The following is a 27,984-nucleotide window of genomic DNA, read 5'->3' on the forward strand; positions in this document are numbered from 1 at the left end:
TGTAATGGTAGCCCATGTGTGACAGACCTGACCTACATTTCCCCCCTTTCTTTCTCACAACAGCCTGTCACTGTTTTAAGGAGCTATTTTCTGAGAGCTATAAAAAGGAATGCGTGCTAGAGCTGCCTAGTTAATATGTTATATTGAAATATTATTTACAAACCAGCTTTAGAAAGGGTAGTTTAGACTGTGGATGAATTATGAAAGCTACCCAACAACCACAACGGAAAAGAATGTGTCCTAATGATTCTGGTTGTAAATCCATACACAAAGAACACTAGGTGTAGATGGATTAATACTTACCTCTAAACCACTGCAACAAAATGGAGCATAAAACTTAAAATTTAGAATAATTAATGGAGCTACCTCCGTTGTGGCAGCACATTCTCCCCCTCTCAGGATTTTTCATAAAGGTGCACAGAGAGAAATGAAAGAGAAAAGAATTTCTATTTCTGCTCCTCGTTTTTCCCATGTGGAATGTGTTTGGAGAACTGTTTACCTAGGGTGAGTGCTTGGTTGGATTCTGGTGAGGATTGTTTGAGCCTGATGGCCAATCCAACCCACCTGGGGCTGGGCTCTCAAGAGAGGGTCACAAGTTGTGTGAGAGTCAGAGACAGAGAAAGTAGTATGTAGTTTTAGTATCTTCCTTTATATAGCATATTAATGTATTTTGGCATAGTTATAATAAAGAAATCATTCAGCCTTCTGAATAGAGTCAGACATTGTCATTTCTTCCCATTGGGTTTGCCTGCATTTACAACACTCCGTAAAGTAAAAAGGGCTAAGGTCTGCAATTAGTATAAATTCCATAATAATTCAAACTATCAGGAATAATGTCCCCTAACGTTTTGTTGGAAGTAATTCTGTGTTTTCAGCAGCTGATGTATGTGGCGCTCAAGCTATAAATAATGGATCCACGTCTGAAAGTAGGACAAGAGTGAAAGAAACATTCTGTCCAGCACTAAGCAGCATTTTAAAATACCATCTAACTACCACTCCCAGCCCCTGCTTATCTAAAGAGCTGCTGCCACTCCAGCACTCCTTGGCAGAAACCTACCACGCTGCTGCAGGTCATACTCTTTTTTTGTCTCCTCGTTGCCTAGAATTTTCCACGCTTGGTCGATCTCGATGAACCGCTGCACGCGCTCCTCCGCCTCTCCTGCCGCCACATCTGCCTCCTGTTTGTCGGGGTGATACTGCCAATGAAAAACAACACGGGAAAAACAGGGCTGGGGGAGCGAGAGCGAGCACGAATGCATCTGATGCTCAGCTAGGAGGACAGAGGGAAGGAGAAGGTCCAAGCTGAGGAGCCAAAGGAAGGGAGGTGACGACGCTGGGCACAAGAGGAACCTGCCACTTTAATTATCCCACTGGAATGGCAGCAGAACCAGCAGTGGCACGAGTGTCACCATGTGCACTGATGGCATTTTCTGGATAATTTGCTGATGGAATCACTGGCCTCATGGACAATTTACCTAGAGAGTGACTAGCACAAACAGAAATAGGTACACGCAGGGGACCATGACACAGGAGCAAGAGGAGGTGCTGGAGGTGCTGGCAGCTCTCGTGTCAATCCACTGATTCAAACATAACCACCAATGTTTAGTTAAAGCTATTACAGATAAACTGAATGCTGCATTACACGTGCCTAGCTTTTTAAAATTATTTAAATGGTAAATAAAATATACATGATCAAATGTAATTTATACTACATGTAATTCTACTTTTGAAAATATGCCTGAACATCTTTAATTTCTTCCAGTTCAGTGAATCAATAGCCCTTCCAAATACTTAAAATCATGGATCACTGGCTACAAAATTGTGTCATTTTAGTTAAGAAGTGATTATTCAAGGACATGGTTATTCAAGAAATCCCACGCTAAACAGGCAATAATAATTAAAACAGGAACATGTTTTCTTTCTCATTTGTGCAGAGCAGAGCAGTCTGACTCAAGTGGTTCCAATGCGTACTGAAAAGGAACCCTCAAAGCTCCATCTTACTGTAGCTTTAATTCATCTCCAGTAATCTCTTTTTTCTGCCATTTTAAATTGCTCAGTAGACATGACAAACAGGAAACAAAATTTAAGTTATTTAAGTAGAGAAAGTTGCAATATAATCAGGCCTACCAGCTGATAACTGTGCCACAGACCAAATTTTCCCTTATTCTGGAGCTTTAAGTGCCCTTTATACCAACATCAGCCAAGGCACTGAAATGAGAAGCAGATTTTAGGATGCAGAATGCCTGTTCTGTATGTCTTTAAGCAGATTTCTGATTAAATGAATCTCTCTGAGTTTATAAGTCATTTTGGAAAGAAAAGGATACTACTAACGTGTAGTTGACAAAATCCCAAATGTAAAGGAGCTTTTCTCCTGGAGTCTCTTTGCTCACTAATGGATCTGTCATTGGCACTGACGGCTGTTACCCACACAAATCCCCTGCACAACAACAGCAAGGATGAGTGAGCAAAATGCTTCCACCTCAGGGTTTTTCACAGATGTTTTTCCACACACAGGTGGATACACCTCCATCCTCACATAGGTACAAAATCCTGGTTTTGTTCCACTTGAAGACCTCTCTGCATTCAAGGCTGAAGACTATCTTACAACTTACTGAAAATACTGCTGAAGAGCAGTTGTGATCCATAAAGATTAAACCCTTTTCTATCTCCTCAACTGAAGATGACAAAATTCTAAGGTGCAAACAAAACCAAAAAATCTTGCTCATTGCATTCAGTCATTGTATTCTATATAGGTAGCTGCTAGATATTTGGATTAGCCACAAAGACCATACCTGCTCAGATCAGTTTCTTAGAAATACACATAAACATTACTGACTGACTGCCCAAAGCAGAGCTAAGCATACTGCCTTATCTCCTGCCAACAATGTTGAGAAAACACTCCCATAAAACTGGCCCCACTTTCCCTTTGCTGCACCAAAACCTTGTCTGACTAAAAAATGATTCTGAACTATACTGGAAGGAGACAGACAAATACAGGAAGCCACACATCACAAAAGGACTGTGGAATAATCAGTGCAGAAAACACTACTCTGCTCACTTCTTGAATAATGAAAATTAATTGTTCTTCAGGTTTATCACATAGCCGTTAACTCCTTTCCTACACTGGGAAATTTAGTACCTGCAGCATATGCAATTTTTATGTTAGAAAGACTACAGTTTTATCAACTCTATTGTAGGGGACCTACTCATTAAAATATGCATCTATATCTATATATTTGTCTCCATTATTATTTCTCTCCATTTTGGTCTCCATGCCTTCTGAAACTATTTGCTCCTTCTTCTCTTGGCCTTTCTCCTCTATTATCACCTAATGCCTTTAGCAAACTACATCTACACTAAGAAAAATCCTCAATCATCAGCTCTGTCAGCTCTTTTAGTCTAATACTCCTCTTGTTATTTTTTTTTTTAATGTCAGTGACCCCATTTCATCTGGATTTATCTACTTATTGTTATGCTCTTATTGACTTATTTTCCCACTCTCTAGCTTGCTAATCAAAATCCAGGAATTTGTCTGTAGCAAAAATCCACTTGATTCAACTGCCCTTCTCTTCTCTCTCCAAGAGAGCAAACAAGGTGTCCTCTCTCCAGGTGTTTTAGACTCTGTTCAGCCACTCAAACATAGAGGACATTTTAGAAAAGCACTATAATTCAGAGGGAGCACTCTGATGTCAATACTTCACATATTCACAGAATCCCTGGGTAGGAAGAGACCTTCAAGATCAAGTCCAACCCAGCCCCAACACCTCAACTAAACCCTGGCACCCAGTGCCACATCCTGTTGCCCTGATTCTTAAGATTTTCTAAAGCCTTCTGAGTTTACATTCTTGTAGGGAACTTTCTCCCACAATCTTCTGTAAACCATCTATTGCTTTACGTTCCTCCATAGGGGCGGAGAAATTTGATGTACTCGTAGTTTGTCCAATGTCATTGGAGAGGTGGCACATTTACCCTCCAATCCACTGTCACCATTGGAAAAGTAAAAATGCTGGAGTCAGAAAATAAAAACATAAACTTCCTCTCTTTCACCTTTGCAATAGCAGTGGCTCGCTATATTGTCCTATAGAGACAATATCCAGGCTTTGTTAAACACACCCAAGGATGGTGACTCCACCACCTCCCCTTTCCAGAACTTTATCACTCTTTCTGTGAAAAACTTTTCCCTTCAGACATAAATCACACTCTTTTTTGGACCTTCCCTCACTCCTAGTTACCAGATTCTCCTGTCTGATCCTGCTCTGTCTTCAGAGGAGCTGCCTGCAGAAGCAGAGCTGGGAGTTTGGTTTTGTTTTGTAAGAGGTGAAAAATGAGGGATGATCTCCTCCCCTTCCCCATTCAGCCTTTTTCTGGGTTAATCTCAGCTGCAGCCTGGCCAGGCCCTGTAAAGCAAACAGCCAGGTTCTGTTTTCTACTCAACTTCCCTCCTTGGGCTCCAGCTGAACCACTGCTCCTCTCCCCCATGCACCGCTGTGAGTGAGGTTCACTGGGCGTGCCACAGCCCCCTGTTCCTGCACACCTCTCCTCAGGAGCTGTGCAGGTGATGTGTGCCATCCCCACCTACCTGAGCCCTGCTCCCAGCCCCCTGTTCCTGCACACCTCTCCTCAGGAGCTGTGCAGGTGATGTGTGCCATCCCCACTACCTGAGCCCTGCTCCCAGCCCCCTGTTCCTGCACACCTCTCCTCGGGAGCTGTGCAGGTGATGTGTGCCATCCCCACTACCTGAGCCCTGCTCCCAGCCCCCTGTTCCTGCACACCTCTCCTCAGGAGCTGTGCAGGTGATGTGTGCCATCCCCACACCTGAGCCCTGCTCCCAGCCCCCTGTTCCTGCACACCTCTCCTCAGGAGCTGTGCAGGTGATGTGTGCCATCCCCACTACCTGAGCCCTGCTCACAGCCCTGCTCTGGATACTTTCAATCTTTTGGCTGCCATGGTTTGAGGTAGCAATGCTTCATAAAAAACTTTTTGCTGAGCGCTCATCCTGGTAACTGTGTTCAAAACCAAGTGTTACTAATGTGTTACTATTTTATAGGATTTTATAAAAACAGTAAAGGATCCTTTCCTAAGTCCAGCTGAGGGAAGGAAAAATGAAGAAGGTTGGCGACACATCCCCAACCTAATTTGCCTTTTTTATAGCTGTACTAGAGGTAACTTGCTGACTCCCTGTCTGGGATTTGTATCACTTTGCTTTCCAGTTAGTCTGAATGCTGAAAGATAAATAAATTTATTTTGGAAATACATTCATTTATCTGATAACATACCTGTGATACTACTGCTCTCTCTCCTTTGTCTTAGTATTTCCTGAGGACTCTGGTTCTTGGTGTAAGATTTAATTCAAAAACAATTTCTTAAAGGTTTCATTTCCTTTAGCTTTTGAAATTGCTAAAAAGAAATTCTGGAAAAGCATGAACCTTGAAGTCCAAAGCTCATATGAAAAATACACTTTATCAGTATCCGTTGGGGACTTGGTGAAATGTTTGGCACTGCAGGGCAACAGGAGAAGATGGCTAGCACAAACTTAACCTTGTGCCCTTTACAATACAATATCATTATCATACCTTGATAAAACAACTGCATTCTAGTGTGTTATTCATAATATACATCAGACTATACTTTTCAGCAGGTTGGGTACTGTGAGAAACAATGCCAAACATACTCTGAAACACAGATACTGGTTCAGTTCACAGTTCTCAGTCTTTTTTCAAGTATTCAAAAAGTTAGAAATTTTTCATGGACTTTTGTTTAGGTAAATTACTTGTATTTCACTATGCTGATCATTTGCCTTTGATATCTGCTACAGAATGAAGAACAAGCCTTTTCTGACGCAAAAAAAGTGTGTTGATGTTGCTGCAAGTGTAGACTATGAGAATGCCTTGAGTTCCAACATCTGTTTTATTTATTATATTCTTATTTGTACAGTGTAGCACACAGTTAGGTTTGTATGATAACGTGGAATATGCTGCAGCACATTTCAACTGCTACTCTCTGAATTTCTGCCTACTTTACACTCCGTGAAGTTTGGACCCTTCTGCACTTTCAAGAACTGCAAAATCAATCCCTGGACTTTAATCCCTGATTGTTACTGTGACCATTTAGTCAGCAACTGGAATTACACCTCGGTGACGGATCAGCAGAGCCCAGGAACCCTCACACCACAGCATGAGGAGCCAGGAGAGCTTGCTGAGCTTTGGCTGGGCAGCTCCAGCCCTGCAGATGCCACATGGGAAATGGGTTTGTAGAGAATTCTCAAAGCTGAAGGCTTTGAGACAGAAGGCTCACACTGTGAGCATCCGTATGCAAACTTAAACTAAGAAATTCTGAGTCAGAAATGCCATGGAATAGGACAGACATTGTTAAGGGAGAAATGGAACTAGAAACAAGTTTCAAAGAATAGCCTTAAAAATAAGACTAAATACTTTAGAGAAATAGAACTACAAAAATACATTGTAGTAAGAGTCACAAAGAGTAATTTTAGATAATTAGCTCTAAAGCATTTACACATAGTCTAGCTAAATCTAATAAGCCATGGAACTCTTGTCACACCAAGGCCCCCGTCCTCCTGACCCTGCTACCAGCTCCTTCACTTTGGGCAGTAAATGTAACTGAGCTTCATCAAATTCTTATTAGCAGAGACCCTCTAGTTAAATCAGTGTAATTGTAATGTGCATTTTGTTTCTGGGGCTCATGAATTAATTTTTCAAAAGTCATTGTCATGGTTTTGCAAGGGAGACATTTTTATCCCTGGAATGTAGGAAGAAGCATGATTTCCATCCAGCTATGAATTACCTTTTTAAAAAAACAATTTTCACAGCCTACACTACAACACCTTCTGGAATGTGCAAAAAGATGCGTATTTATATTAAATAATAAGCACTGATGAAAGACACACATTTACAGCACCCAGAGAGGATCAGCTGAACTCAGCTCAGTGGGAGCACTGCAGGCCTGAGTTTTACACTGGATTTGTAATCTCCTCCCAAACTGTGGAATACACAACAACTAAACCACTTAATGGGGACAAACTTTTACTTACAGCTGCTTTTCCACATGCCAGACTGAAAGGCTGGCTATTTAGAAAAGGTTAAAAAAGTGCTATCCCTCCTCATTTTGTAATTAATACATCACTAATGGCTATTTTGCCTTGTGTATAAAGGATATCACTCCAAAACCAAAAGATCCATTACATCCCAAATTCCGTACATCAAACCAGGAGGTTTGATTCTCTAGGAAAGCTACTACTGCTTCCAAATTTTAAATCACTTTCTTGTAAGTGAAATAAATCTACTACTGTGTCTTTTCACACATAACTGTAAAAAAACTCCTTTCTGCTGAAATTACATAACTTTTAAGTAAGCCACTTAAAATGTAAACTTGTTTTTTGCTGACTGAGGAAACTGAAGAGAAATGAGTTCTAATTTTTTTCCAGGATAAACTAAGGAGTACTCTCTATGTTTTACAGCTTTGTCTTTCCTACTTTCCAATATTTTCTGCAAAGTTGTCAAGCTTTTGCAGAAATCTTCACCAGAAAATAAAAAGTAATATAACAAGGACAAATCAAATGTAGCTGCATTAAATTCTTGTCCTTCTGTTCTGAGACAATTACTTTGTAAAAAATATTTTCAGATTTAAAAACTTTTATTATACACCATTTATATTTTTTTCCCATAGGGGAAATAACTTTTAAGGTTTTAAAATTCAAAAGGAATGACAGGCATAGAACAATGATGAAACCACCAGAGCTCAAAAATTCAGGTTACATTATTCTAGACCTACTATCAGGAGTAATAAATTAACCATTAAGTAGTGAGTAAAACCAACACTTACACCACAATAAATTTTGAAACTACCTGATTTATTAAATATTTTTAACTCTTAAATCATCTACAGTCTCATGGAATCACCTTGCTAAATTGAACTGACAAGTTTAGACAAGTCTTGAATTCCTGCTTTGTTTCCATAGGGGATGTGTGCCTATATTTGAATAATGGATATATTTAAAGCTGGAGATGTGCCCTGAGTAAATCAAGTAGTAGGATCTTACCAGAGGATTACTTAGATGCACCAAGTATTTCTACCTTTGAAAGAACTACATCTAATGACTAAACCTGACCTTTAAATAAGAGCAAATGATGGAGTATTAACATCTCAAATTAACTCAGTAGCTCAGCATCCCTAACCCTTTCTCCATGTTAGGCATAGAGCAGCAGTGGCAGTATTTTTCTAGCTAGACATTATTTTATCCAGTGCAGTGAGAATGTATATTTTCCATCCAACTATGAATTACCCTTTTTAAAAAAACAATTTCCACAACCACAACATCAAAACATCTTCTGGAACATGTGAAAATTTGTGTATTTATATTAAAAAATAAGCAGTGATGAAAGATGCTCAGCAATGATCAGGGGAGAGAAATTCAATCCAAAGTTGACCAAGAGAACACTCTTCATATCTGGTGCAGGTACATTTTTGATGAATTAAAGAACTGAATTAAAACTGCAAACAGAAGAGATCCAAGCCACAAAACTGGAGTGCAAAGGGCTGGATGGACTAACACCCAACAGGACCAACAGGTGGAAGTGGCCCTGGATGAGGATGGGATGAGAGCAGGACACAGCCCTGAGAGCCCTGTCCTGGCAGAGGGAGCTGGACACTGCTGCTGTGACAGAGAGGGAGCACGGGGGAAATGCTGGAAGCAGCTGGATGGAGAGAGAAACCCAAGCCATTATTTCCCAACCACATGGCCAGACTCATGGCTGGGAAGCCAAGAGGATGAAACTTTGACTCCTCATGGGAGCTGCACAGATTAATACTAAGCAGTTTTGAATCACATTATCAGTATTAGGGGTTTCAATCTATCTATTCTTTTATAAAAGCTCAATATCCAACAGGCAATATACTCAAATTTCAGAATCAGAAATCTCCCTCAAAGTAACAAGTCCAAATTATTAGCTGTTATTTTCTTTATAGCACACTCTGGCATCAAAAAAAAGTTAATAATAAGCAAGCCTCATGCAAACAGCCTTGCTCTGTACAAAATTAAACAAACAATCACGTTGCACTTAGACAAAATGCACAAATCATGACCAGTATGTCCCTTGCAATTTAATGCAGCACATCCTTTTAAAAAAGCAACAAGATCAAAATGCAGAAATTAATGTGAACATAAAAATAATAAAATTGGGAGCTATTGGAAATTGGGAGCTGTTTAAAAACATTCCTCATGCTTTATTCTACATGTACACATTATCAACTGTAATTGTCATTATCTACAGGTAAAGCAAATGAAGTCAGGACGAAACCTGTCAAGTGTTCTCATCTGACACATTCATAGGTCGATGTGAATCTGTCTGCACGTCACAGAGCCCATCATAACACTTCACATCACATTAAAAAGAAGCTGCAAGACAGTCAGCATTAAACAGAAAAATATTAACTGGCTATTTCCTATTTAACTTCTGACTGAGGCTGAATTCTTGTTACATTTCCCTGCCTTAGAAAAAAAACCTCAGTAAATGTAATGCCAAGATGTTCTTAGGAGGAAACTCCTTTGCCCCTGCTTACAATATATGTAGTAAACACCACTTTTTACTGAGACTTGCCAATAAATCTCACCCCCTGACACAGTGTCTGTTCATACTCAGTTTTTGGCTGCTCTGCCACAAATGCCAACAAAGGGACCAATTAATGAAAACTTTCTTGATACATTCCCAGTGGATGAATGTCCGCCTTGCAGAAGGTACCTTGACAACATCCATCTCACACAGGCCAAATGGTTGCTCTGTGGTAGCAATTAAGACACCACCAGCCTTGGCTAGATTTAAACCAACAACCAAATCTATGTAGGCCTGAACAAATGCTCATAGAAATCTGGAGAAATTAATTGCTAAACAAGGCCTGGATTGGGTCATATAATTGCATCCATTTCTCCAGTTATTTACGGACCATGAGGACACATTTCAGTAAGAAAGCAATTACAATTTCTAAAATAAAATCTCTCAATCTGGCCACGACATTTAAGCCTATACCTATAATATCTAAGAAATCAACAACTACTTACAATTATTTCAAAAATCAAAATATTATGGTAGGCTGACATCCTTTTTGTACTCAGTATTTTTCCCTCTCTCTCAACAAAAAGACTGTGTTCACTCTTCATCTTCCCATAGTTCTGGCATCAAGTTTGGACAATTAAGCTTAGTGCAGGATTCCTCCCCTTTCCAAAATTACATTTTGAATTTTGTTGCTTTGATCCAGAAGTGCCTATCAGAGGGTCTCTTGCTGCAGAGTGTGAGGAGAGATCAGTGTGAGAGCTGCTGGGAAAACCCTGCCTCCAACTGCAAAGTTCAGACTGACTTTGTTTTTTTTTTTTTTAATGCAGGGTACCCATCCTGAAATCTCTGTCCTCAGACAGTTTAAAATGTGGCTGCTCCAGCCCCCAGCCCCCATGAACAAGTAATTCTGCTTCTATTGGTCTCAGGGCTCAATAACTCTATGTTTAGAGCTATCCAAGATAGTAAACTCTACATCTGAAACAGCATGAGCTCTGTTTAACACAGTGTAGCAGAGTGGGTTCCCCTCATCACCCTGCCAAAACTGCACATTTCCCATCCTGAACTGGCTCTACAGGGCTGGCAGCAATATTTTCAACCAAATTATGCAGCATGCCTTGAAGGTTCCAGATCAGCTGATAAAGCACCACCAACATGTAAGGCTGAGCAGTCTCCCTGCTGGACACAGCACAGAGAAGGAACCATATAATGCAATTACAACACTCTGAGAGCTCTGTAATCACAGTCACAGTCAACACTTTGGCTAATTTTACCTCCATTGACCCTCTCAACACTTTCAGCCACAAATCCCCATCAGCTTGTACCAGAATTAACCCCAGATCTGGTATTATATATTATATAAAAAACATACGCTATATATATTATATATATAGCATATTATATATATATATACTATATATATTATATAGTATACATATTATATATATAATAAAGATATAATATAATATAATATAATATAATATAATATAATATAATATAATATAATATAATATAATATAATATAATATAATATAATATAATATATCTAAATACACTATACATATAATACAGAAAAATTATAGCTTTGCCATGCCTATGTCAGCCATAGATGAGCACCCAAGCCTCCAAGTGAGCATTTGCTCTGGTGGTGGGCAGGGTACACAGAGCACAGGCTGGCTGCTGTGCTCTAGGGCCAACTGTTCTTCCACAATCCATTCTGTGATGGGTTTTAAGTCAGAACACAGGCCAAATGATCAATTAATTTATTAAACTAGAACTTGAACTTTTGGCTAATAAAATTTCAGAGAAGCACGTTTCAGCCACCAGGAAAAAAAAAAAAAATGACAAATGTGCGCTTGGCCCCCACCCTGTGGCACTCAATGAAAGGTCACAGAAAGAAGCAATTTTCCAACTTCACCAGCTGAACTTATAAAATTAGGGCAGGGTAAAAAAATACACTATTTTACACACAAAAAAAGAGAGGTTATTTACTCAATAAAAGTATTCTGAAGCAGGAAGATGTTTATCTCAGTAAAAGAAGTTTAAACTGCAGGAGAAAATGAGCTAGTCATTGTAGGAGGAACTTCTGAATTAAGAATGTGAATTAATTACCAATGTATTTATAAATGAATGGGGAAACCCACTAATTACCAGTAACTAAATAATTCTGGCATATTACCGTCCTGGACTTAAAGTGTTTTTTAATTCACAAGTTTCACCTGGTAAACTCCTGAGCTCTGCTGTGTAATCCAAAACCAGTTGGGCTGGGACCCTTGAGCACTGTGGTGCTGGCTGCTCTTCACTTAGAATCCTTTTGTTTGCCATGTTAACACACACTACACAGTTTTATTAAAAAAAAAAACAACAAACAAACACCTATTTGTAGATCAGTTCTTCCAGTAAAAAATACCTGAGCAAGCAGAAGGCTACATGACTTCAGAGGAAGATGTAGACAAAACACAAGGTTTAGAATTTGGTACGTGCTCCTTCTGTGAAGGATGGAGCTTCCCTCAAGGTTGCAGTGGAAAGGGAAATATTTCAGCAATGAAGACTTCCTTCCCTGCCTTTTCCACAGGCCAATTTTGCATATAAAGGTCTTGTACAGTTGCCACCCTGAGGCAACATCACAGTGGCCTACATGGTCCATCAGGTACTAATTAGGGAGTGTGTTCTGTCAACACTTTCCTGCTCTTCTCCCATTAATTGATCATCCTGCCCAATTAATACAATGCAACAGAGTTCTGGAATCCTTGAGATCCTTTACCTGGGAGTAGCAAGGATGAAGGGAAGAAACACCCTCCCAAAAGGGTCACAAGGCAACTGCACTCGTCCAAGACCTGGAGTGACAGTAACACCACCGAGCTGAGAGGTTCATTATGTTCCTACCAACTTTCTCTTGAGCCTAAGATTGTTTTTTAATCTAAGAATGAGGACTTAAAAAAAAAAAAGCCCCAAACCTACTTCATCTAACAGGCTATATTATGTTTAGATAGGGTAACAGCTTCTGAAAAAGTAGGGGCTGCAGAACTAAACTCCCTTGGCCATTAACAGCATATTTATCATCAGAATGTGTGTGGTTAATGCTATCGCTGTTAGGTACCGCAGACCAGAAAAGAAGTCACGGACACACTACAGCACACTACTCCCACCTATGCACACAGCACTCCAAACAGCTGCCCCACAGCCAAAGCAACCATAAATCAGCATTTAATAAAAACTGCGAGAAATCAAATACGTGTTGGCTCCATTTATGAAAAAGCGCTGAAGATAGCAAAGATAAACCCCAAGGACAAAGCAGCTGCCAAATACAACACGCTACTGCCACCTAATGCTGAGCAGGACACAGCAAAGCCCGGCGTTGTCCCTCTGCACTCCAGGGCGAGCCACAGTTTCCTGATGCTCTTAAATATTTGTTCCATTCCCTGCAGTCTTCCTAAACTGAACTGCTGGGGTCGCAGCCTTTCTGGTACACAAAGCAAGGAAAAAATAGGAAAAAAAAAATTAAAAATAAAAATAAAAAAAAAGAGCGAGAGGAAGGTTCTGTTCTTAAAACAGCACAAAACAAGATGACTTTGAAGGTGCTTTCTGTATTTCACTGATGTTGCAAAGCACCCTCTCCAAAATGTGGAACTTCTTTACTTCCATGAAAAGGATGATGCCAGGCCCTAAACTTGCCTTCCTAGTCCACAATCAGTCTTTTCAACATGCTCACTCAATTGGCAGAAGTTAGCAGAGAACATGCACGGAGCCTGCTTCTTCCACTTGCAAAGAGAAGAAACAGAAAGTGAGGAGCTCCCTGTGACATTCAATCTTTTCATACAGAGATTTAAACTTCCCAAAAGGATGTCTGTCCAAAGACAGCTGGACAAAAGAGCAAGGAATTTATCTACTTGATTCATTACTTCAATCCATCTCTTCTTCCTTTCTTCCCCCAAACACAAACAACCTTTAAGCTTTTTAACAACTTTAGCCTTGCCCTACCTGATCTTGTTATCAGCCTTGACACTAATTACAGCCTGCATTGCCCATCTCCGAGATGATTCTTTCTCATGGGAAATGTTCCTCATTTGTGGAAAAATAAAAGATGACCATTTCATCTTCCTTCTCATCTCAGAGAACTTACCCATTCTGTGACTTTTTCTCTAACATTGCTCATTGATCAGTTAGCTGGTGAAAATTGTGTCCAGTCTTGTCTTTCTTATAATCTGCCATGATGAAAACTATTGTGCAAGCATCAACCTCCCCACACAATATTTCAGTGCTCGCATGTTTTACACAAGTTATTAATCTTTTCCATAACCTTCTGGCCAGAAATTGCCACTTTTACACACAACATCCAGCACAGCACACCTACGCCATTGTCTGAGACAAATAAAATCCACCAGAACAGAAATATTTCAGGTAACACTACTGTTGCTGTAGCTGTAACTATAACAAAGTACTTGCTGTGACTCAAATATTTGCAGCAAAACATCCCCAAGACAGCACTCTGGATGAAAAAGGAGATTTCCCCTAACATTTTAGTTACTCATTACCCAGTGGATAATTCTGAAAAACACTCAGAGACAACCCTTCTTTTAAGACCAGACAGACTGAAAAAAAAAAAAATAGAAAAAAAAGAAGTTAGGGTTAAATGTATACAGCAATGTGCAACAGGTATGCAGAACACAAAATGGGTGTTCACTGACAGCTGTCCAGTGAAAACACAGGATGGGACTATCAATCCAGTGCAGTAAATTCTTGAAAATTACTGAAGTCCTCAAAGTGCAATTAGAAAACTCCACAGACTCAATCACACAGTCACAAACTCACTAATTTCTTTTTTTTAAAGGTATCTTGCTTAAACATACTTAAAATGCAATTGCTTTTATCATGGTACTGTAGCATTGCCCTGCTACTTCGAGCTTCCACACTTTTTACTGGTCTTAACTGGTTACAGTGGCTCTCCTCTCTGCCCAAGGCATCACCCCATGAATCCTTTTCTACTTTAAAACCCCTCAGAGTAAAAAATCAACTGTAAAAGTTTCCATTTCTATTGTTGGAAAAGAACATAAACTGCTGTCGGTGTAAACAGAAGAAAACAATTCTTTGGCTAATGATAATGAGGAGAAAAACCAGAAGCTATGGTTACCAAAAGGGACATTTTTAGAAACAGACTCTCTTTTATTTTCTTCTCTTTCCACAGCTCCTTGTTTTCCTATGAAGAGTGACCCAAAAGCCTCAAGAGGTACTTCAAAAATCCCTTTGAAAACTACACTACACAGCAGGAAAAAAACCAAACAAACCAACAGAAAATCCATCAAAAACTAGCAGAGGAATGAAGGGGAGAAAACCCATTTAAATTTATAGTAGTATAAAGGTAAAAATAGAAAGGGTATTTTAGATTTTTTCTAAATTTCTGGCTCCTATGCTCACAATTTACACTAATAATGTCACATTGAACAATATTCTGTTGTTTAGGTATAGATTATTGTGGCCCTGGTCATGAGCACCTTTAAGGGGTCAGATTTAAGCATAATGCAAAATAATCCAAGTCCTCAAGGCACTTCAGTTGCAGATGGAAAGCAGGCCTTGTAGGGTACAGGACTTTAAAAAAATTAGTTGTTAGCAACTCTTAACTCCAATGCGTGCATAACAAGGTTTTAATTTTTTGTTCTCTTTAAACTATTTCTTTCAGCTTTCCCCATCTCTGAGAACAACATAGAATCCCTGCAGTCTTTGAAGCCATTTGAGATCTCAAAATAACAGGTTTGGCTCTTGTTGAATTATAACTTTTAAAATGGACATAAAAAGCTACCTATTAACAGAATTGACTCAGTTGTAAAAACCAGTATTAAGAAAAAACACAAAAAAACCAAAAACAAACAAAAAAAACCCAAAACACAACAACAATAATAAATAAAAGTCAGTATTATTTTGAGAATTCATAACCACAGTCACAAAACAAGTCCAGACTTAATCTATGGAACCACACACACTTAGAAATTAGTTTGTATTGGATTTATTCACTGGCTTGAAGGACGTGTTCCTATCTGGACTGATCACTAGTTTAGTGTTGATTTAACTTCTATTTTGATATTTCAGTTGGCAAATTTCTCCATTTGCAGCAAAGAAACAACTTTGGCAGTGTGTCCCCACAACGCTGCAGGGACACACTTTGAGGGGGGCTCCAGGAAATCACATATCCACAGAACATCCTGTCACTCACCAGAATTCACTCCTGAGCTTTGGGACTATGCTATTTATCTAGGCAGTCTTAGCCTTTACACAACTGCCCCATTTTAGAAAGGAATAGTCAAGAGAAGGAGATGGAAAGGTCAGCAGTAAGGATTAATCCAAGGTTTTCATCCCTTGAGTTTCAACAGCAACATTTCCAGCGTGGGATTTAACCCTTTTCTGACCCAGAGATGGGGCAACTGAGAGCTGTTTTAAAAACTTTTATTCTGTTTTTAATCTCACGAGAAGGGTGAGACAATACAGATGTTACAATTCACTCCATCACAATCAGAAGCCAACTATTTCCTAATTACAATACACTCCAAGTGTTTCTTGGCCTATCAGCTTTTGTCACACCATGCTGTAAGTGCCTTAAAGCCAATCATCTAAAATTATCCCTCACGGGTCCTACTACAATGCATCTTTCATGGTTCTGTTATTTGTAATGCCACCCTTTGAAACTTGTTTCTAGCTCCATTTCTGTCTCAGCAATGTCTGTCTGTCTATCCCATGGCATTTCCAAGTCAGCATTTCTTGTCTCAAAGTTTGCATATGGATGCATACTGTGTGAGCCTTCTGTCAGGCTTTGAGATTTCTCTACAAGTCCATTTCCCACATTCCAAGAGGCAGAGTTTCACTGGGAGAATCCTCCCAAGCCCATCCTTGGCACTGCCAACCCTGGATTGCTCTGACAGAAGGGAAGGACCTCTAAAAAGGGCAGCTCCTGCTCAGCCTCTCCTCAAACACCTCACTAGTTACAATCTAATGTTCTGGCAAGGAAAGAAAAACTAAGCTAAGCTAAGTTTAGCTAGGATGCTGCTCAGCAAACTCATTCATCCTTACCTTCCCTGACTATGGACATTCTTAGGTCATAAATCCAAGCAAAACAGACTGAAATTTTTCATTATTGATAATTCAGTAGGAATAACAATGAAGGGTCAAGTTTGACCACAGTCAGTTAAAAGCTGACGACTGACTTTTCCAGCCTTGAAACATCACTTCTAACGTACTGAAAATTAAATGACAGAGTTTATCCAAATGACTGGCAGAGCACAAAAAGTTGGACTTTTTTTCTATAGTAATAGGCTACCCACAAAGTATCCTACAAGGCAAGTCTTCAGGTACATGAACTCACTTCTGCTTTAAATCAGCTCCAATGCTCATCTCTGCTGAGCATTTGAGCTCAATGGGAGATGAAGCATTTGTGATGCAGTGAGGCAAGGCAAAGATGGAGGGTTGGGCCATTACAACACTCAGAGGGGGATTTTCTGACTCTAAAGTGTCAAACGATGGAGGAAAGAAGGAACATGAGAATGTGTTGCTTTAACAACATAGTAATTTTATTATGTATTTCAAACAGAAGACAAAATCAGACTTGGGCTATTTAAATAATAAAAACTCAACAAGTCCCCAAAACACTCAATTTTACAGGTTAGTAATCACATGCCAATATGTGAAAATATGTAATAACTGCTTGAGATTCAACACAAACATGGTCAATTTTGTTTAACAGCCATTAGAGATCCTTATATAAACACAGCCATTGCAACATTATTGACTCTACCCCAAACTTTTATCACCCTTCAGACCACTGTTCTACACTTAGAGCTTCTTTAAATAATTGACCTAGTGCTTAAAATTTCTGAAGTAGACACCTGAATGCATGGTCTAATTTGAAAATGTTGCAAAGTCCAAGGTACTCTCAAACTGTGGCTGCTCAAACATCAGAACAACCAGAACATTTGTGATGTGAAAGCATTATGCTGCTCTTTGTAGACTCCTTCTTTGTGTTTTAATTTGTATATTTTGCTATGTGACTTTTATTTCAAACATCTCTCTCGTTAGAAATTAGATAAAAAGCACACTGCACAATATAAAACTACTTAAATATGTCTTCAAAATGCTGAAAGAACACTTGCAAATATTAAAGTAACACCTTTATGGCACTTAATAAACCTCTAAAGATTTTACTTTTGATTCAGGTCACAGTGAATATTTGTGAGGATTGAACACCTTTCACAAAAAGTCTACCAAACACAGTATAGATCCTTTATTTAATATATGTTACAATGAACAACTTACATAACCAGGGCACAAAGTGCTCAAGAGATGCATCAGATTCCTCTGCAGAGCACAAATGGCATCAAAGGCCAAGCACATACTGGCCAAATCTCCCATTTCAATTGCCTGGTGCCCATTCTGTTGTGCATGAACCATAAATTTACAGAGGATGAGGTAGGAGAAGCTGCTCATTTTATCAAAAAAACTGTGGACAATAATGCTCTAAATAAACAGATTAAATTTAGAAATAATTTTTGAAACTAACATTACTTTCACAACTGGCTGAACTGCCTGAAAAAGCAATGAACTATTTACTTGTTGGCTTATTTGGTTCTCACATTCTATGTAAGTTAAAGACAAAACTTCTGTAGGGATATTCACACCCCATCCACTTGTTAAAATTCACCTGCATCTTTAAAAAAATCATTACACATTACAGTGTAAACCAAACAAAAACCAAGACCAGAGTCAGGTGAATAAATCCCACAATTCAGAGTTTAAACAGCAGTAGGATCATGAGCTGCCTAATGAAGCTGGTTGAATCAGTGACTTGTCCAACACTGAACTTCATTTGGTACTACCTAGACTGGGAATCAAATTCTCAAGCTAAAAATATGCTTCTTTTTATTCAAGTGGTAATTAGTAGATCAGAAGTAGAGAACAGCTCAGAGTAAATCTACCCTGAGCATAGAAACAACAGCCCTTTGTATTAAACTTGATGGCTTACCTTTCTCTCTGTAGCTAGTAGATTAACTCCACTGAACCTGTTCTGTTTATATTGTCAAATTACAAATCCATTTTCTTCCAGTTAGGTGAAGTTAGAATTAGCTAAGCACAATGATCTGTTGAACACTTCATACAAGTGTGCTGTTATTTAAACAAAAAAATAAAAACTTGCCCAAGGATATTGAACAAGGAATACTTACACTGCCTGAATGTCATGAAAAGCATTATCCTGAGACTTCCAATACAAAACTCAAAAGTGTTTTTAAGTTTCAAATTCACTACTTAAACTCAGCATGAAGTTCCTCAGTAGGCAGGTCCTATCAGGAGCAATACTGAATTTACCTTGCAACAAACCTGAAAAGAACAATCACAAAAAAAGAACAAGCAGCTCTTTAACTTTACATATACACACCCTCTGCATTTCATGTGATTGCAGAATTTAGATGAGCACATAAATCAGAGTTTTTACTCTCCAGAAAGCCATATGTCTTTCCTTTAAACATACTCCATAGACTAATCTCTTCTTGAAGTAACTTTACCTCATTAAATTTCTATTAATTTCCTTATTTTCTGTTGCTGAGTCATTCTCACTTGTGCCTGATGCTCTTTTGCAAAACTTCTACTCTTTGAAATAGATCAAGTGAGCAACTTAACACTTTGTATTTATATACATACACACCACCCCTTTTGATAAAAAAGATAATCTTTGTAACACTCTGTGTTAAGTGGCACATACTTGTAAGTGGCACATATATTTTATTTCCTTACCATATTAAAAATAAGAGCTTCTTGCTGCTGCCTGCTCAAATTACATGGATTTTCTTTAAGATTAGGGCACACATTGTAACAGCAGCATATAATTTTCTTGCACAATAATTTTTTTCCAGTTGAAAGGTATCCTATAATATCATCAGCATCAACAGGAACAGACACCTGATTTTCAGCTAGACAAAGCTTATGTGTTTGGTGACTTGATTCCTGGTGAAAAGCAGTTTTCGGATATAAAGCAGCTACATGCAAATTCAAAAACAATCTGACAACTTACTCTTTGACAACAAAGTGCTAGACCAAAAGCAAATGCAAAAATTGTGCCAAAAATAGGACTCTGTGTGTGTGTCCCCTGAATGTCCTATTTCTGCAGCTCCAATTTTATCTTCTGTTGATTTTATACACATTTAGAAATGGAACATAAGCACTACCCTTCCTAAAAGCTCAATGGATTCCTCAAAAAAAAAAAAAAAATCAAGCACAGAGCACAACACCCATTTATGCATTTAAGAAACCACCTTGTTGAAACTACCATGTGTGTAGCTGTGGATGAAAGGCTGTGTGGATCCCAAATATCTCAAACCCACCAGCAGATTCCAAAGACAGAAGATTAAAGACTCACTCCTACCACTTCAACAAGGTACTAATTCTCACAATTTGCTAGATTCCTTTCAGAGTATGGAAACTACAAGTCTCCTGTGCTCCAGGAAGCACTTCAGCATGAGTTTGTAAGAGCCGGCCAAGCAATCTCTGCATTGAGCTATGCCGGTTTCAAAACACTCACTTGCATTTTTTTCTCTTTTCAGAATTACTGGCTAGAGCTTTGTGCCAGAGTATGAGCCTGCATACAGAGGTTTTGTTTCCTTTTAAAAATAAGCTTTTTATAGAATTGATAATGGCCCATTGCATCTTGTGCCCCAAAATCTGTAATTTTCAGCTGCTACTGATGCCTACAGTAATAGAGAATCAAGATGATCCATGTATCACAGTCACCTAAGTATACAAGAATAAAAATAAGTCTCAAGAAAATTTTATAAGATGCTTAAATAATTAGAAGGTGTAGCAGAAAAAGAGAATCCCTAGCTTTAGCTGAAACTATTTTTTTGTATTAAATTAATACTGTTGTTAAGGACTAAACTGGTATTATCTATAGTAAATAATTCACTTGCATACATTTTGTGACCTGTCCAAATGAAAAAAATTAAGTAGTAAAGAAAAATATATGCTCTCTAGTAGGGTGTCTCTTTACAGTTTTGTTCTGGGTTTTTCATCCTCAGTTTGTTAACATTAATAAAAAGGGGGTTGGTTGTAAAAATTCACCAGTTTTAGTCAAATATGCCCTGATGAAGTCATTCTTACAAAGCTACAATTCAATCACTCTTAATTGTGTACTACTTTGTATTATTAAGATCAATCCTGAGATTTAGCTGCAATTATAGCTATCTTTTGGATGGCATATGGAAAGATCTCCAACTCTTTTTAGCTTTGGAAATTTTACATCTGCCTATTCCTTCAAGATGCTAAGCATACATGTGTTGACAAATACAGAAAATAGCAGATGGCAAAAAGCAAATGCTCAATATGAAGCATTGGGGATCACTCAAAAAAGGCTTGGACTCAGAGACTGGCCATTTTAACAGCAGAATTATGTTTAAAAATAAATTCCTCCATCTCTTCTGCTGGACGCTAAGGAACATGTGTGAAGATAATATTCAGGATTACAGAACCAGTGTCATATTAACTGCAGCTGGTATCCATCATGCAAGTTGCTTTGCTAACCTTTGGACTTTAAGGCAATAAACACAGCATAATTCTTCAGGAGATTAACTTCTGCAGCTGTATAAAAATTGGAAACCATTCTGCACCCACCATTAAAATTTGACATGGAAACTTTTATTGGAATCTGATATTCCAGCTTCTAAAAAGCTGCATGTAGCTGCAAGCAGCCCTTGGCAATGGCAGTGCCACTTGTACCACCTGCAGCAGAGAATCCAAGGAGCAGCTGGGCACCTGGAGCTGAGAAGTTCCCATAGTCTGGGGAGCAGGAGAGTGACTTCATCTGAAAGAACTCACAAGGTAACACAGGCCCAGCCAGGGCTGTACTTCTCACTAAGAGGGGAGCAGTGGAGGTCTAGGGAACAGCACCAGGATAAAGCCAACATTCAGCACCAATCCCCTAATAAATCCAGTATTTGGAAGTTCACAGCTTCTGTGTTAACAGAAATGTTAATAATAATGGCAGGCTTTCAGCAAAGTCTTACAATTCTTCCAGCCGTGGAACCTCTCCAACTGAGGCACCTTCCCACTGCAACTAAGACAAGATACGTGCTGTGCCCTCCAGTCTCTCCTACAGCCCATGGGGGTAAAAGGTGCATAAAAACCTTGGTGGTCTCATCAGCACCATGCTTTAAGGACCCCAGAGTGACTGTGCTAGGAAGGAGAGCATAGAGTATAGTCTGTAACAGTTCAACTAAAAGGAAAAGATGAGCAGAGACAGGACATATGGTAACAACTACAGAAAAGCAGCAGATCTACCTTGGGAAAACACCTACAAGTAAACATCACTAAACATCTCTCTTTAGCCAGAGGGACCCATCACAGACACTAAGAGAAAAACAACAAAAAAAATCCTATCTTCATTTTCTCTACCATTTCTCACTGACTTTTCAAATAGAGAGCACTAACAACTAAGGTTGGAAATAAACAGGTGCTAAAGAAATGCTTGTGTAGCAAAACAATATTTTAATCTTCTGAAGCTACAGTTAGAGACGTAGACACACAGCTGTAAACCTTGATAATTCTCATTTCATACAACCCAAAATAATGACATGAAATTACACTGAAGTACAGCTCCATAACACAATTTTAAAAAACATCATACAGGAAAGGGACTATGTAAGTTTCATTCCTGTAACAGCTCTGAACATTCCATTATTATACATCAATTCATAGGCAAATAAATATATCAATTCCATTACTGTATGCAGTTTAAATTAGCCCCATCTGGACAGAAGAGGTATTTTTCACCATGGTCCCCTGACCATCTTCATTAAGAATAAAAAGACCTTTATTAATATTTTTACTCACATTTTACCAGCAATTCAATAGGAAAAAACCATTAGGAGATCCAAGTAAGCAACAATTTCTATTTAAAATGGAGCCAAGAAATTTGGTTTCCAAAGCCCTCTCCTAAGTTAGAATGATCCAAGTTTAATGGTGAGAACCAAAGGATTTATGTCCAGAATCTGCACACAAACATCTCGCCACATGTAGAACTTAAAACTAAGTACACCAATCAGTTTCAGGCAAAGAAATAAATTCACAGGAAGCACTGAGAAGGAGCACATGTACAGCAGGGGTTGCCTAGCAAATTCAGCTGAAGAATACCAAGATTTGTAAAATTGGAATATACTGCTGCAATGATGAAACTTTAAAAACTGTTTTTATAGTGGTTAGAAATAAAAATTAACAACCTGCCCCTCAAACCCATGAATTTAAACTCTAAGAAAACTCAGTCTCCTGGTCACTGGCATTCTCTACACCTCCCTTAAAAATCCCAACTTCTTTTCACATTCATCACCTCAAATCACCTCAGATCAGCCATGCACATGCTCCAACACCCCGTCAATACTGACAGTTGGCTAGCAGCTTCCTCCAGAAAAGGGAGTTTTTCCTTCAAAACTGAGTTCTGCTCACCTTTCCTCTTCTCTACCAAGTCACCAGCTTTCAAGAAACAGGAATTTTGTTATCTCAGGAATTTTATCTATCAAATTCAGCTGAAAAGAGTCAACAGCATCAAAAAAGACACTCCACTTTCCTCAGAAAACCAGCCAAAGCACTTTTTGAGCAAAATGCCTTAATTCAAGGGAGGGAGCAAAACAGAATAACCAAGAATCACACAGAATAATCTGGTAAAACTCTGAGATTATTATGCACATATAGCTGCAGAGCACAAAAATTAGGGGAATTCACAGAACACGAAGTCTTGATGCATAACCAAGAATACAACTCCACAAGAACTGACCAGAAACCTTCCAATAAAATTAATACATTTTCTTCCCAGTAATTTTTTATTTCATTACTATTGAATACTAAGAAAACAACTTCTCTTTTTCTTTCCCTCTGGTCTTTGTGTACTAGAGGGCTGCATCTGGTCAATCATACAGATACAAAAACTGTAAAAACAAAACCCTGCAACTATTACCTTATTGGTTTATCAGAATGACTTTGGTGTATTGTTGGAATGCTGGATGCTGAGAATTTCAGATTTTCTGTGCTGACAGGCACTGACCCCCAGGAGAACTCTGCATTGACCTGAGGCTGTGGAGAAGCTTCCAAAATGGAATGACAGAACTGGGATTGTGGGTGTGGAGTTTGGATAGAAGTGTGTAACATCACAGGGTGGGAAATCTAAGAGTTTAAGGTTTTAGAATATAGCAATATATAAAAAACAAGATGGAAGTTTTCGGGCAGAGGCTGGTCCTTCTTCACCTTCTTCTCAATGGGTTTGGGTGGTTTTGTGTAATGGGATAAAAAAGTTGCAGGCACGGGTGTTTGGTTATTGGGTTAAAAATGAAAATAATTTAGGTGTCATTTCTTAATTGGACAGTTTATCCCTAAAAGGCCTTGCAGAGAGGGAGATTTGGCTCCATTTTTAGTTTGTTGGAGTGAAGTGCTGTGAACTCAGGGTTTGTGAGACTGTAACACAGATAAGAACCAAGAAACACCCGAGTCCCAACAAGAAATACACATCTCATACATTTAACCCTGACCTTGGCAGAAAAGAAGCAAGAATCCATCAGTGTATCCTTAATATCAAATGGAGCCTTACCAGCAAAGCAAGTTTTTGGTATTTCCGTTTCAGCTCTGCTGGGCTGTCCGAGGGCTGGGCCCCCAGGACCTTGTACCAGTCCTTCTGCTTCACCCCTCCCCAGGCCATGGCCTGATGGCTTTGCAATCCCTTCCTCAGCACTGCATTAGAACATCAAATCAAGGAAACCACAACCTGTAAGAGAAACAGAAAAAGCAAAAACAAGGATGTGGCAAACTGCAGCATCACAGAATTGACTGCTGCCATCGAGCACCTCTACACCATTATATGAGAACTGTTGTGCAAAAAAAATTAAATTCATGTGGCCATTCCATCCCACAGCCTGTCACATGTGAAACCTTCTGTTTCCTGTCCAAGTGCCTCAGCGTATCCTGTTCAGAAGACATCCATGCTTCTTTAAAAATCATTTTGTATGTAGAATGAACTGTTTAGAAATGCTCCAGGTTACAGGTACACCTTTCATACAGACATTTTTAAAAACAAACTTTGGACTTTGAAGCAATACTGTACTCAACACATGAAAACATGAAGTACATTAAAGGGTAACATTTTTCAAATTGGGAATAAGATCCATGCAAGAAGACGCAAGAAAAGGTACGTGTTTGTTTTTACAAAATTACTTTTTCACAGCATGGAAACGCCTTCATCCTGCTCAGTAAGAAATCAACTTTCTTAAAGCAGGAGAGCATGTAAAAACAAATAAACAAAAAAGAACCAAAACATACAAAGCTAGCACAGGTCAGTAATCAAAACCTAACTAGTAGTGTGGCTTTCAATTTTGGCCATCCTTCATCAACTTAATGACCCAGAAAAAAAATAAAAAAAACAACAAACCAGGAGACTAAGTGTCAGTAATAGAATGGCAGTGCTTGAGCTTCACGGATTCGTAGGTGTGCTGCAATCCCTAGCTGGCAGCAGCTGATTTACCATTAATTTCCAGAGAAGAAATAACACTGCCGGTTTACAACTTTGTAAACACACAAGATTTATAACGCTAAATTAAGTGTGAAACAAAAAAACCCAACCACACAAACAAAAAAAACAAAACAAACAAACAAAAACCGAAAAAAACACCAAAAAACCAACCAACCAAACAAAAAACACAACACAGAAAAAACCCCAAAAACCAACCAAAAAAATGGTTGGGTTGTTTTTTTTTTTCTCAAAACTGCTTGCTGGTGACTGCCGTCGTACTTCAGAATAAACCTTGCTTTCACAAGGGAAGGAAAGTACGCGTTTCAAACCCGGCTGAGCTGCGAGCACACCGCGGGACCCACGGGGCAGGGAAAAGGGCCACGCTCCCGTCCCGGGCCCGCGCTCTCCGGGACTGCTCCCGCAGCGCGGCCCCCGCACAACCGCGGCGGGCGGCACCGCCGCAGCCCGGGCCAGGTCCCGCTGCCGGGGCCCCCGCCGCCCTCCCTCGCAGCTCCGCAATCCCCCCGGTCCCCGCCCGGTCCCTCCCCGGTGCCCGCGCCCGCTCCGCGCTCCCACCTGCCCGCACCGTCCATGGCAGCGCACGGCTAACCCGTCCGGCGGGAAACACGCTGCTCTCCCCGCCGCGCTTTAGGCCCCTCAGCTCGGCCCGCGCCGCCCCGGCTGTTTCCAGCCGGGCAGTAGTGGCGCCGCACCGGCAGGAAGCGCGGCGCGACGCGTTCCCATGGCGACCGCGGCTCCCCCGGCCCAGCCCGGCCCGGCCCCGCTCCGCTCCGCTCCGGCTGCCGCGGCTCCGGGCGCAGGAGGCTCCGCTCCGCTCCGGCTGCCGCGGCTCCGGGCGCAGGAGGCTCCGCTGCCCGACCCCTGCCCGTCCCCTGCCGCCTCGCTCGCTGCGCGGGAGCCCCACAGCCGCTCTCCCCGCAGGGACCCCGCCTCCCGCGGCGCTGCCATTGCCCGGCCGCGCAGGCGCGGCTCGGGCCGCCGGCCTGGGGAGCGGAGAGGGCCGGTGGTGCCTTGCTGGTCTCTTTCTTTAGCTTGTGCTGAAGAGGAAGGAAGAACGTCCTCGTGCTGAAAGCAAATCAAGCTCTGGGAGCAGGTTTTTAATGATGTAAAGACGTTTCCTCGTTAGAAACAAAAAAGAAAGCACAGAACGCTATACACCCCCACCCTGCCTCGAAAAACACGAAAACAACACAAGCAAAAGCCCACGACCACCACAAAAACAAAACAAAACAAAACAAAAAACCCCAAAAAAAACCCCCAAAAAACCACACCAAAACAACCAGCCCAAACTAAACACCAAGAAACAAACCCCTAAAACAAACAAATAAACAAAAAAAAAAAACTAAAAAAAGAGAATATCCCCCCCCCCAAAAAAAAAAAAAAAAAAAAAAGCTCCCCAAAACCTTAGGTGGATGCTGTAGACTTTAGCTTTTGGAATCTTAGGCAAAACCAACTAGCAAAATCCCTAAACATTCCTCCAGGCAAACTCTGTTCACACTACACTTTTAAATGTGTAGCATGCGTCCTGTGACAATATTTGTGTGTGATATGTTAGAATTAATGTACCTTGTCACTTTTGTCACCTTTTGAAGTGTTTCAGCTGGGCTGGTGTGCTTCTTAAAGAGTCTGAAAAACAGTTAAAAGTTCTTTAAAAATATGGTGTTCTGCTGGAGACTGGTTACTACTCCTGTGCTTTCACCAAAAATGGTTAATATCCTCCTAAAGACTAGATACAATTTCCTTCATTGCTTATCCTATGTGCCTATAGGATATGCCCATTGTTTATCCTAAATGTTGCATATTGAGGTTTTGTTCAATTTAAAATCTTGATGGGATTGCTGCCAGCTCATACAGTATTTGAAACACCGAGTTGTTTGAGAGATTGTGAGCAACTGTATATCTGTAATGAGAAAATAAACAAACACAGAGACATAGAAACAGAAATTTTATATATAAATAGATATAATTTCTATATAAATTAATAAAATACAATAAAATGTAGAAATTTATTATATAAATAGAAAATTATCTGTGTTAAGCAATTATTTCTGGAGTCAGTGGAACAATTTTGGAAGTGAAACACTTTTTCTTTTCTGTGCATGTTCAGCATGCCAAAGTAAAAGAAAACAGGCTATTTAATAGAGCACTTTGGTGTTCATGCACCACTGACCTTGTCTAGTGTCCCAGATTTGTGTGTTAGTTTCTCTTTTAATCTGCCCAGCTTCAGAAGCCATAATATCTAATCAAAACCTCTTTCAGCATCATCAATAAGCGCTGAATTTTGACTGAGTTTTAATACATTTAAGAGCTTGAGCACATTTAAGTCATGCAAAGATGAATATTTTGAATGAAATATGGGTTGGGTCAGTCGTAGCTAATCATGCCCTGACTGGCTGTGAGGACTTGGTCAGTCTCAAGGCAATTTGATAATCTTGCATCTCTAGAGGTGTAAAAATGAGCTCAGTTCAAGATGTGTTAAATGGGGATGGGTATGTAGGGGAGCTGGTGGGCCAGCACAGAGCTCAGTGTAGCCAGAGCTTTGCTGCTTTTTTCCCTCCTGAAGGCAAAAAATAATTTAAAAAGAGTAAGTACCAGGAAAGTGTGGAGAACTTGCCATTAGAGTCCAGGAGGAGTAGAGACAGAGCAGAAACTCTGGGACCGTTGTCCAGGATGGAGGCACATCTTGCTTAATTATCTCTAATTATGTGAGCGTGCATAGGTGGTGTGCATTTCACTGGAGCTGGACACTGGATATGGTAAAAAGTTTCTTTCTGTTTTTCAAGATGTACCAAAAAAGGAGTTCTTTTTCTTTAGGTGTAAGTTGGTGGTTTCAAACATTTTTGTGAGAATATTTAACTTTTCAGTAGATGCTTTTCTTGAGAT

At 39.8% G+C, this 27,984-nt stretch overlaps 1 protein-coding gene across 2 annotated transcripts in view; it reads right to left on the reverse strand.

Annotated features, from left to right (window-relative positions):
• DNAJC24 (DnaJ heat shock protein family (Hsp40) member C24) overlaps positions 1 to 25,783 on the reverse strand; it is a 32,634-nt gene extending 6,851 nt beyond the window's left edge. Inside the window, exons 1-3 of one of the 2 annotated variants that reach the window (XM_021536725.3) lie at positions 25,667 to 25,783; positions 24,166 to 24,339; positions 1,058 to 1,196 (exon numbers count right to left, since the gene is read on the reverse strand). In XM_021536725.3, the coding sequence (XP_021392400.1) occupies positions 1,058 to 1,196; positions 24,166 to 24,273 (247 nt within the window). In that variant the 5' untranslated portion in view covers positions 24,274 to 24,339; positions 25,667 to 25,783. Of the gene's footprint in view, positions 1 to 1,057; positions 1,197 to 24,165; positions 24,340 to 25,656 lie in introns of both variants that reach the window. The other variant, XM_021536724.3, reaches the window with a different exon arrangement.
• Between the last annotated feature and the right edge of the window lie 2,201 nt (positions 25,784 to 27,984).

Source organism: Lonchura striata, chromosome 6, assembly GCF_046129695.1.
Source record: "Lonchura striata isolate bLonStr1 chromosome 6, bLonStr1.mat, whole genome shotgun sequence".
Taxonomy (NCBI): domain Eukaryota; kingdom Metazoa; phylum Chordata; class Aves; order Passeriformes; family Estrildidae; genus Lonchura; species Lonchura striata.